The 11,253-nt window shown below is 58.4% G+C and overlaps 1 protein-coding gene across 1 annotated transcript in view; it reads right to left on the bottom strand.

Annotated features, from left to right (window-relative positions):
- Positions 1 to 1,928: 1,928 nt before the first annotated feature.
- Positions 1,929 to 11,253, bottom strand: part of pex5 (peroxisomal biogenesis factor 5) — a 141,439-nt gene continuing 132,114 nt past the window's right edge. Inside the window, exons 11-13 of the mRNA XM_059958433.1 lie at positions 10,816 to 10,959; positions 9,760 to 9,830; positions 1,929 to 2,142 (exon numbers count right to left, since the gene is read on the bottom strand). Coding sequence (XP_059814416.1) covers positions 1,950 to 2,142; positions 9,760 to 9,830; positions 10,816 to 10,959 — 408 coding nt within the window. The 3' untranslated portion in view covers positions 1,929 to 1,949. The remainder of the gene's footprint in view (positions 2,143 to 9,759; positions 9,831 to 10,815; positions 10,960 to 11,253) is intronic.

Below are 11,253 nucleotides of genomic sequence, written 5' to 3'. Positions count from 1 at the left end.
AGTCGGGGAGAGAGACACAGGTAAGTGGATGGGAACGGGACAGAGAGAGAGAGACACACACTGCGATGGAGGGAGTGAGATCAGGTCGGGGAGAGAGACACAGGTAAGTGGATGGGAACGGGACAGAGAGAGAGAGAGAGAGACACACACTGCGATGGAGGGTGTGAGATCAGGACGGGGAGAGAGACACAGGTAAGTGGATGGGAACGGGACAGAGAGAGAGAGAGAGAGAGAGTGACACACACACTGGGATGGAGGGAGTGAGATCAGGACGGGGAGAGAGACACAGGTAAGTGGATGGGAACGGGACAGATAGAGAGAGAGAGAGAGAGTGACACACACACTGGGATGGAGGGAGTGAGATCAGGACGGGGAGAGAGACACAGGTAAGTGGATGGGAATGGGACAGATAGAGAGAGAGAGACACACACACACTGCGATGGAGGGAGTGAGATCAGGACGGGGAGAGAGACACAGGTAAGTGGATGGGAACGGGACAGAGAGAGAGAGAGAGAGAGACACACTGCGATGGAGGGAGTGAGATCAGGACGGGGAGAGAGACATAGGTAAGTGGATGTGAACGGGACAGAGAGAGAGAGAGAGAGAGAGAGAGAGAGACACACACTGGGATGGAGGGAGTGAGATCAGGACGGGGAGAGAGACACAGGTAAGTGGATGGGAACAGGACAGAGAGAGAGAGAGACACACACACTGCGATGGAGGGAGTGAGATCAGGACGGGGAGAGAGACACATGTAAGTAGATGTGAACGGGACAGAGAGAGAGACAGTGGGTTAGAGAGAGACACTGGGATGGAGAGAGACACTGGGATGGAGGGATACAGAGACACACAGGGACAGAGAGAGAGTGATACACCGAGACAGAGAGAGGGAGAGGGAGAGAGAGAGATACCGGGACTGGGATGGTGGGGGGGGGGGGGGGGGGGGAAGAGGGAGAGAGAGAGAGAGTGAGAGAGACACCAGGATGGAGAGATAGATGAAAAGAGGGAATTCTAACAGAGAAACTGAGGTATCACTGGAGAGATCAACAGAGATAATGAGACGAGACAGTGACAGGGAACAAATGATATCAACGGAATTTATTTAAGATAAACATCAAGTGTGTGGTAATATCGAGAGCGCGGGGGATATTGAGATGTCGAGGGTCTGACAGAAGGGTGATTTAGACATCGAAAGACGATACCTTGAGAGAACTAGCAGCAGTAAGTGATACAGAGAGTGAGAGAGAGAGCGGAGGAGAGGGAGAGAAAGAGGGAGAGAGAGAGAGAGCGAGAGAGAGAGAGAGCGACTGATTTAGACATCGAAAGTCGATACCATGAGAGAACTAGCAGTAAGTGATAGAGACAGAGAGAAAGAGAGGGAGAGAGAGAAAAGAGAGTGAGAGAGAGATGTAGAGGGAGGGAGGGAGATGGGGAGAGGGTGAGAGAGGTGTGAAAGGGGGAGAATGATAGAGGGGGGAGAGTGATAGAGGGGGGAGAGGGAGAGAGAGATGTAGAGGGGGAGTAGGGAGAGGGGGAGGGGGAGAAGGTGGGGAAGGGGGAAGGGAGAAGGGGAGAGGGGAGAGGGGGAGAGAGGGAGGGAGGAGGGGAGAGAGGGGAGGGAGGGTGGAGGAGGGGAGATGGAGTGAGGGGACAGGGTGGGAGGAGGGGAGAGAGGGGAGAGGAGGGGACAGAGGGTGGGAGAGGAGGAGAGAGAGGGAGATGGAGTGAGGGGACAGGGAGATATAGGGGGATTGGGTGAGATGGAGTGAGAGGGAAGGAGAGTGGGAGAGATAGACAGAGAGCAGAAGAAAGATGGACAGAGAGGGAGAGAGAGACTGGAAAGAGAGAGCGACAGGAGAAAGAAGGACGAGGGGGCAAGGAGGAGGAGAGGCAGAGGGATTGAGGAAAGAGGGAGCAGAGGGCCCGGAAGAGGTCCCGGGCCCTGCCACTTACTCCGACATCAGGGACCCCACCCCCTTCCTCTTCTGGGTTCCTTTCGCCTCCAGGAGCTGTGAGTACTTGTCATTGTGCACCAGCCAGTCCCTCAGGGTGTCGCACGCCTGCTTCTGCAGCGACTCGTTGGTGAAGCTGACGGCCAGCGCCATCAGGGCCGTCAGGTTGTCGGGCTGCAGCTCCACGCACCTGGGGCGGGGAGAGACGGGGGAGGGTCAGACACCGGGCCGTCAGGGATGGGCGGGGGGGGGGGGGGGTAACTGAAGAAACGTCCCAATACCCCAGCTCGACCCTCAGGGTGAGCACCCAGCTATCCTCCCAGGAACGGAGATCGGTACAGAGATCTCTCAATAGATTACATCGACCGGGGACTCCCTCTCGACCCTTGGTGTGAGAGCCCAGATTTCCCAGGAACGGAGATCGGTACAGAGATCCCTCAATAGATTACATCGACCGGGGACTCCCTCTCGACCCTTGGTGTGAGAGCCCAGATTTCCCAGGAACGGAGATCGGTACAGAGATCCCTCGATAGAGTACGTCGACCGGGGACTCCCACACGATCCTCTATCGTAGGGAACCAGCACTCACTGGGGATGGGGAACTGTACAGAGATCCCTCGATAGGGTACGTCGACTGGGGACTCCCTCTCGATCCTCTATCGTAGGGAACCAGCACTCCCTGGGGATGGGGAACTGTACAGAGATCCCTCGATACGGTACGTCGACCGGGGACTCCCTCTCGATCCTCTATCGTAGGAAACCAGCACTCCCTGGGGATGGGGAACTGTACAGAGATCCCTCGATAGAGTACGTCGACCGGGGACTCCCTCTCGATCCTCTATCGTAGGGAACCAGCACTCCCTGGGGATGGGGAACTGTACAGAGATCCCTCGATAGAGTGCGTCGACCGGGGACTCCCTCTCGATCCTCTATCGTAGGGAACCAGCACTCCCTGGGGATGGGGAACTGTACAGTGATCCCTCGATAGAGTACGTCGACCGGGGACTCCCTCTCGATCCTCTATCGTAGGGAACCAGCACTCCCTGGGGATGGGGAACTGTACAGAGATCCCTCGATAGAGTACGTCGACCGGGGACTCCCTCTCGATCCTCTATTGTAGGGAACCAGCACTCCCTGGGGATGGGGAACTGTACAGAGATCCCTCGATAGAGTGCGTCAACCGGGGACTCCCACTCGATCCTCTATCGTAGGGAACCAGCACTCCCTGGGGATGGGGAACTGTACAGAGATCCCTCGATAGGGTACGTCGACCAGGGACTCCCTCTCGATCCTCTATCATAGGGAACCAGCACTCCCTGGGGATGGGGAACTGTACAGAGATCCCTCGATAGAGTACGTCGACCGGGGACTCCCTCTCGATCCTCTATTGTAGGGAACCAGCACTCCCTGGGGATGGGGAACTGTACAGAGATCCCTCGATAGAGTACGTCGACCGGGGACTCCCTCTCGATCCTCTATTGTAGGGAACCAGCACTCCCTGGGGATGGGGAACTGTACAGAGATCCCTCGATAGGGTACGTCGACCGGGGACTCCCTCTCGATCCTCTATTGTAGGGAACCAGCACTCCCTGGGGTTGGGGAACTGTACAGAGATCCCTCGATAGGGTACGTCGACCGGGGACTCCCTCTCGATCCTCTATTGTAGGGAACCAGCACTCCCTGGGGATGGGGAACTGTACAGAGATCCCTCAATAGGGTGCGTCGACCGGGGACGCCCTCTCGATCCTCTATTGTAGGGAACCAGCACTCCCTGGGGTTGGGGAACTGTACAGAGATCCCTCGATAGAGTACGTCGACCGGGGACTCCCTCTCTATCCTCTATTGTAGGGAACCAGCACTCCCTGGGGATGGGGAACTATACAGAGATCCCTTGATAGAGTACGTCGACCGGGGACTCCCTCTCGATCCTCTATCGTAGGGAACCAGCACTCCCTGGGGATGGGGAACTGTACAGAGATCCCTCGATAGAGTACGTCGACCGGGGACTCCCTCTCGATCCTCTATCATAGGGAACCAGCACTCCCTGGGGATGGGGAACTGTACAGAGATCCCTCGATAGGGTACGTCGACCGGGGACTCCCTCTCGATCCTCTATCCTAGGGAACCAGCACTCCCTGGGGATGGGGAACTGTACAGAGATCCCTCGATAGGGTACGTCGACCGGGAACTCGCTCTCTATTGTAGGGAACCAGCACTCCCTGGGGATGGGGAACTGTACAGCGATCCCTCGATAGAGTGAGTCGACCGGGGACTCCCTCACGATCCTCTATCGTAGGGAACCAGCACTCCCTGGGGATGGGGAACAGTACAGAGATCCCTCGATAGAGTGCGTCGTCCGGGGACTCCCTCTCGATCCTCTATTGTAGGGAACCAGCACTCCCTGGGGATGGGGAACTGTACAGAGATCCCTCAATAGGGTGCGTCGACCGGGGACTCCCTCTCGATCCTCTATCATAGGGAACCAGCACTCCCTGGGGTTGGGGAACTGTACAGAGATCCCTCGATAGAGTGAGTCGACCGGGGACTCCCTCTCGATCCTCTATCGTAGGGAACCAGCACTCCCTGGGGATGGGGAACTGTACAGAGATCCCTCGATAGAGTGAGTCGACCGGGGACTCCCTCTCGATCCTCTGTCGTAGGGAACCAGCACTCCCTGGGGATGGGGAACTGTACAGAGATCCCTCGATAGAGTACGTCGACCGGGGACTCCCTCTCGATCCTCTATCGTAGGGAACCAGCACTCCCTGGGGTTGGGGAACTGTACAGAGATCCCTCGATAGAGTACGTCGACCGGGGACTCCCTCTCGATCCTCTATCGTAGGGAACCAGCACTCCCTGGGGATGGGGAACTGTACAGCGATCCCTTCATAGAGTACGTCGACCGGGGACTCCCTCTCGATCCTCTATCGTAGGGAACCAGCACTCCCTGGGGATGGGGAACTGTACAGAGATCCCTCGATAGAGAGAGTCGACCGGGGACTCCCACTCGATCCTCTATTGTAGGGAACCAGCACTCCCTGGGGATGGGGAACTGTACAGAGATCCCTCGATAGAGTGCGTCGACCGGGGACTCCCTCTTGATCCTCTATCGTAGGGAACCAGCACTCCCTGGGGATGGGGAACTGTCCAGAGATCCCTCGATAGAGTACGTCGACCGGGGACTCCCTCTCGATCCTCTATTGTAGGGAACCAGCACTCCCTGGGGATGGGGAACTGTACAGAGATCCCTCGATAGAGTGAGTCGACCGGGGACTCCCTCTCTATTGTAGGGAACCAGCACTCCCTGGGGATGGGGAACTGTACAGAGATCCCTCGATAGAGAGAGTCGACCGGGGACTCCCTCTCGATCCTCTATCGTAGGGAACCAGCACTCCCTGGGGATGGGGAACTGTACAGAGATCCCTCGATAGAGTGAGTCGACCGGGGACTCCCTCTTGATCCTCTATTGTAGGGAACCAGCACTCCCTGGGGATGGGGAACTGTACAGAGATCCCTCGATAGAGTACGTCGACCGGGGACTCCCTCTCGATCCTCTATCGTAGGGAACCAGCACTCCCTGGGGATGGGGAACTGTACAGAGATCCCTCGATAGAGTACGTCGACCGGGGACTCCCTCTCGATCCTCTATCATAGGGAACCAGCACTCCCTGGGGATGGGGAACTGTACAGAGATCCCTCGATAGAGTACGTCGACCGGGGACTCCCTCTCAATCCTCTATCGTAGGGAACCAGCACTCCCTGGGGATGGGGAACTGTACAGAGATCCCTCGATAGAGTACGTCGACCGGGGACTCCCTCTCGATCCTCTATTGTAGGGAACCAGCACTCCCTGGGGATGGGGAACTGTACAGAGATCCCTCGATAGAGTGCGTCGACCGGGGACTCCCACTCGATCCTCTATCGTAGGGAACCAGCACTCCCTGGGGATGGGGAACTGTACAGAGATCCCTCGATAGAGTACGTCGACCGGGGACTCCCTCTCGATCCTCTATCGTAGGGAACCAGCACTCCCTGGGGATGGGGAACTGTACAGAGATCCCTCGATAGAGTACGTCGACCGGGGACTCCCTCTCGATCCTCTATCGTAGGGAACTAGCACTCCCTGGGGATGGGGAACTGTACAGAGATCCCTCGATAGAGTACGTCGACCGGGGACTCCCTCTCGATCCTCTATCATAGGGAACCAGCACTCCCTGGGGATGGGGAACTGTACAGAGATCCCTCGATAGGGTACGTCGACCGGGGACTCCCTCTCGATCCTCTATCGTAGGGAACCAGCACTCCCTGGGGATGGGGAACTGTACAGAGATCCCTCGATAGAGTACGTCGACCGGGGACTCCCTCTCGATCCTCTATCGTAGGGAACCAGCACTCCCTGGGGATGGGGAACTGTACAGAGATCCCTCGATAGAGTACGTCGACCGGGGACTCCCTCTCGATCCTCTATCGTAGGGAACCAGCACTCCCTGGGGATGGGGAACTGTACAGTGATCCCTCGATAGGGTACGTCGACCGGGGACTCCCTCTCGATCCTCTATTGTAGGGAACCAGCACTCCCTGGGGATGGGGAACTGTACAGAGATCCCTCGATAGAGAGAGTCGACCGGGGACTCCCTCTCGATCCTCTATCGTAGGGAACCAGCACTCCCTGGGGATGGGGAACTGTACAGAGATCCCTCGATAGGGTACGTCGACCGGGGACTCCCTCTTGATCTATCGTAGGGAACCAGCACTCCCTGGGGATGGGGAACTGTACAGAGATCCCTCGATAGAGTACGTCGACCGGGGACTCCCTCTCGATCCTCTATCATAGGGAACCAGCACTCCCTGGGGATGGGGAACTGTACAGAGATCCCTCGATAGGGTACGTCGACCGGGGACTCCCTCTCGATCCTCTATCGTAGGGAACCAGCACTCCCTGGGGATGGGGAACTGTACAGAGATCCCTCGATAGGGTACGTCGACCGGGGACTCCCTCTCGATCCTCTATCGTAGGGAACCAGCACTCCCTGGGGATGGGGAACTGTACAGAGATCCCTCGATAGAGTACGTCGACCGGGGACTCCCTCTCGATCCTCTATCATAGGGAACCAGCACTCCCTGGGGATGGGGAACTGTACAGAGATCCCTCGATAGAGTACGTCGACCGGGGACTCCCTCTCGATCCTCTATTGTAGGGAACCAGCACTCCCTGGGGATGGGGAACTGTACAGAGATTCCTCGATAGGGTACGTCGACCGGGGACTCCCTCTTGATCTATCGTAGGGAACCAGCACTCCCTGGGGATGGGGAACTGTACAGAGATCCCTCGATAGAGTACGTCGACCGGGGACTCCCTCTCGATCCTCTATCATAGGGAACCAGCACTCCCTGGGGATGGGGAACTGTACAGAGATCCCTCGATAGGGTACGTCGACCGGGGACTCCCTCTCGATCCTCTATCGTAGGGAACCAGCACTCCCTGGGGATGGGGAACTGTACAGAGATCCCTCGATAGGGTACGTCGACCGGGGACTCCCTCTCGATCCTCTATCGTAGGGAACCAGCACTCCCTGGGGATGGGGAACTGTACAGAGATCCCTCGATAGAGTACGTCGACCGGGGACTCCCTCTCGATCCTCTATCGTAGGGAACCAGTACTCCCTGGGGATGGGGAACTGTACAGAGATCCCTCGATAGAGTACGTAGACCGGGGACTCCCTCTCGATCCTCTATTGTAGGGAACCAGCACTCCCTGGGGATGGGGAACTGTACAGAGATCCCTCGATAGAGTGCTTCGACCGGGGACTCCCACTCGATCCTCTATCGTAGGGAACCAGCACTCCCTGGGGATGGGGAACTGTACAGAGATCCCTCGATAGAGTACGTCGACCGGGGACTCCCTCTCGATCCTCTATCGTAGGGAACCAGCACTCCCTGGGGATGGGGAACTGTACAGAGATCCCTCGATAGAGTACGTCGACCGGGGACTCCCTCTCGATCCTCTATCGTAGGGAACCAGCACTCCCTGGGGATGGGGAACTGTACAGAGATCCCTCGATAGAGTGCGTCGACCGGGGACTCCCTCTCGATCCTCTATCGTAGGGAACCAGCACTCCCTGGGGTTGGGGAACTGTACAGAGATCCCTCGATAGGGTACGTCGACCAGGGACTCCCTCTCGATCCTCTATTGTAGGGAACCAGCACTCCCTGGGGATGGGGAACTGTACAGAGATCCCTCGATAGAGTACGTCGACCGGGGACTCTCTCTCGATCCTCTATCGTAGGGAACCAGCACTCCCTGGGGATGGGGAACTGTACAGAGATCCCTCGATAGAGTACGTCGACCGGGGACTCCCTCTCGATCCTCTATCGTAGGGAACCAGCACTCCCTGGGGATGGGGAACTGTACAGAGATCCCTCGATAGAGTACGTCGACCGGGGACTCCCACTCGATCCTCTATCGTAGGGAACCAGCACTCCCTGGGGATGGGGAACTGTACAGAGATCCCTCGATAGGGTACGTCGACCGGGGACTCCCTCTCGATCCTCTATCGTAGGGAACCAGCACTCCCTGGGGATGGGGAACTGTACAGAGATCCCTCGATAGAGTACGTCGACCGGGGACTCCCTCTCGATCCTCTATCATAGGGAACCAGCACTCCCTGGGGATGGGGAACTGTACAGAGATCCCTCGATAGAGTACGTCGACCGGGGACTCCCTCTCGATCCTCTATTGTAGGGAACCAGCACTCCCTGGGGATGGGGAACTGTACAGAGATTCCTCGATAGGGTATGTCGACCGGGGACTCCCTCTTGATCTATCGTAGGGAACCAGCACTCCCTGGGGATGGGGAACTGTACAGAGATCCCTCGATAGAGTACGTCGACCGGGGACTCCCTCTCGATCCTCTATCATAGGGAACCAGCACTCCCTGGGGATGGGGAACTGTACAGAGATCCCTCGATAGGGTACGTCGACCGGGGACTCCCTCTCGATCCTCTATCGTAGGGAACCAGCACTCCCTGGGGATGGGGAACTGTACAGAGATCCCTCGATAGGGTACGTCGACCGGGGACTCCCTCTCGATCCTCTATCGTAGGGAACCAGCACTCCCTGGGGATGGGGAACTGTACAGAGATCCCTCGATAGAGTACGTCGACCGGGGACTCCCTCTCGATCCTCTATCGTAGGGAACCAGCACTCCCTGGGGATGGGGAACTGTACAGAGATCCCTCGATAGAGTACGTCGACCGGGGACTCCCTCTCGATCCTCTATCGTAGGGAACCAGCACTCCCTGGGGATGGGGAACTGTACAGAGATCCCTCGATAGGGTACGTCGACCGGGGACTCCCTCTCGATCCTCTATCGTAGGGAACCAGCACTCCCTGGGGATGGGGAACTGTACAGAGATCCCTCGATAGAGTACGTCGACCGGGGACTCCCTCTCGATCCTCTATCGTAGGGATCCAGCACTCCCTGGGGATGGGGAACTGTACAGAGATCCCTCCATAGAGTACATCGACCGGGGACTCCCTCTCGATCCTCTATCGTAGGGAACCAGCACTCCCTGGGGATTGGGAACAGTACAGAGATCCCTCGATAGAGTACGTCGACCGGGGACTCCCTCTCGATCCTCTATCGTAGGGATCCAGCACTCCCTGGGGATGGGGAACTGTACAGAGATCCCTCCATAGAGTACGTCGACTGGGTGCCCCCACTCGTTCCTCCAGGCGCTCCCAGAGACAGCTGCCAGACCTAACCTGTGTTTAAACCACCCCCCCCCCCACCCGCCCCCCCGTTACCTCCGCAGCGCGCTGATTGCCGCTTGTTCCTGTTCGTTCTCGGCCTGAGTTGTCCCGAGGTACTGCCAGCCCTGACACAGAAGAGAGACTCCGGGTGACTCCGGGCCGGGGTTGGGGGGGGGGGGGGGGTGAAACGGGCGAGGAGCGGGGCAGAGGGAGAGGGGCGAGCAGGGAGTGAGAGGCGGAGAGTAGATCCAGGGAATGTGCGATAATGCGCTTTGGTGAAAAGAGCAAAGAACAGGGAACTGGGAGGAGTTTCAAACCGCAGAGGCGAAGAGGGACCGGGGAGCCCTCGAGCAAGGAGGAGGGAGGGAGGGATGGAGAGAGGGAGAGAAGGGACAGGTGGGGGAATGGAGGGACAAACGGGCAGGAGGGGGTAATGGAGGGTTGTGGAGATGAATGGACGAACAGAGGAACAGGGATGGAAGGAGAGAGGGGTGGAGGGAGAGAGGGAGAGTGGAAGGGGAAGGAGAGAGGGAGGAGGGATGGAGGGGGAGATGAAGGACAGGGAGAGACGAAGGGAGGGAGTGTGGGACGGAGGGAAGGAGGGAGAGATTAATGGTGGGTCAGGGGACGGAGTGTAGGAGGGATGGAGGGAGGAAGTAATAGAGGGACAGAGGAAGTGTAGGGGAAGTGGGGAGGGAGTAATGGAGGGATGGGGACGGAGGAAGTGTGGGGGGACGTAGGGAGGGAGTAATGGAGGGATGGGGACAGAGGAAGTGTGGGGGGACGTAGGGAGGGAGTAATGGAGGGATGGGGACGGAGGAAGGGTGGGGGGATGTAGGGAGGGAGTAATGGAGGGATGGGGACGGAGGAAGGGTGGGGGGATGTAGGGAGGGAGTAATGGAGGAACGGGGACAGAGGAAGTGTGGGGGGATGTAGGGAGGGAGTAATGGAGGGATGGGGACGGAGGAAGGGTGGGGGGATGTAGGGAGGGAGTAATGGAGGAACGGGGATGGAGGGAGTGTGGGGGGGATGTAGGGAGGGAGTAATGGAGGGGTGGGGGACGGAGGGAGGTTGGGAGGGACGGACGGAGGGGCTAACCCCTTTCCTGACCTGGACGTGCTCCGGGTCCTGCTGGACAGCGGCCTCAAACAGCAGCACAGCGTTGGGGAGGTCACCCTGCCTGAGGCGCTCCAGCCCCTCCTCGAAGGCCCGAGGGTGCTCCCTCAGCGGGTTGTCCTCCTCGAACCTGTAACCCTGGGGAGGGAGGGAGACGGCGGTCACTACAGGAGATCGGCTGGGCACGGGAGACGGTCGTCACGGAGACCGGGTGTTGGGCCGAGCGGGAAGGACAGGCCCGTCGCCAGGGGCAACATGGCGGTCCCGTTGCCGGGGGGGGGGGACAGGCCCATCACCGGGGGAACAGGACAGGCTCGTCGCCGTAGGAACAGGGAGGGAGAAGGGGTGGGGAGAGCGGAAGGAGAAAGGAGAGGGGATTGCTGGGAGGGAAGAGGAGGCGGATGGAGAGTGGGATGGGCAAAACCCAGCGTG

The sequence above is a fragment of the Hypanus sabinus genome, unplaced genomic scaffold (genome assembly GCF_030144855.1).
Source record: "Hypanus sabinus isolate sHypSab1 unplaced genomic scaffold, sHypSab1.hap1 scaffold_1027, whole genome shotgun sequence".
In the NCBI taxonomy this organism is placed as follows: Eukaryota; Metazoa; Chordata; class Chondrichthyes; order Myliobatiformes; family Dasyatidae; genus Hypanus; species Hypanus sabinus.
This window is presented reverse-complemented; position numbering and strand designations above follow the sequence as displayed.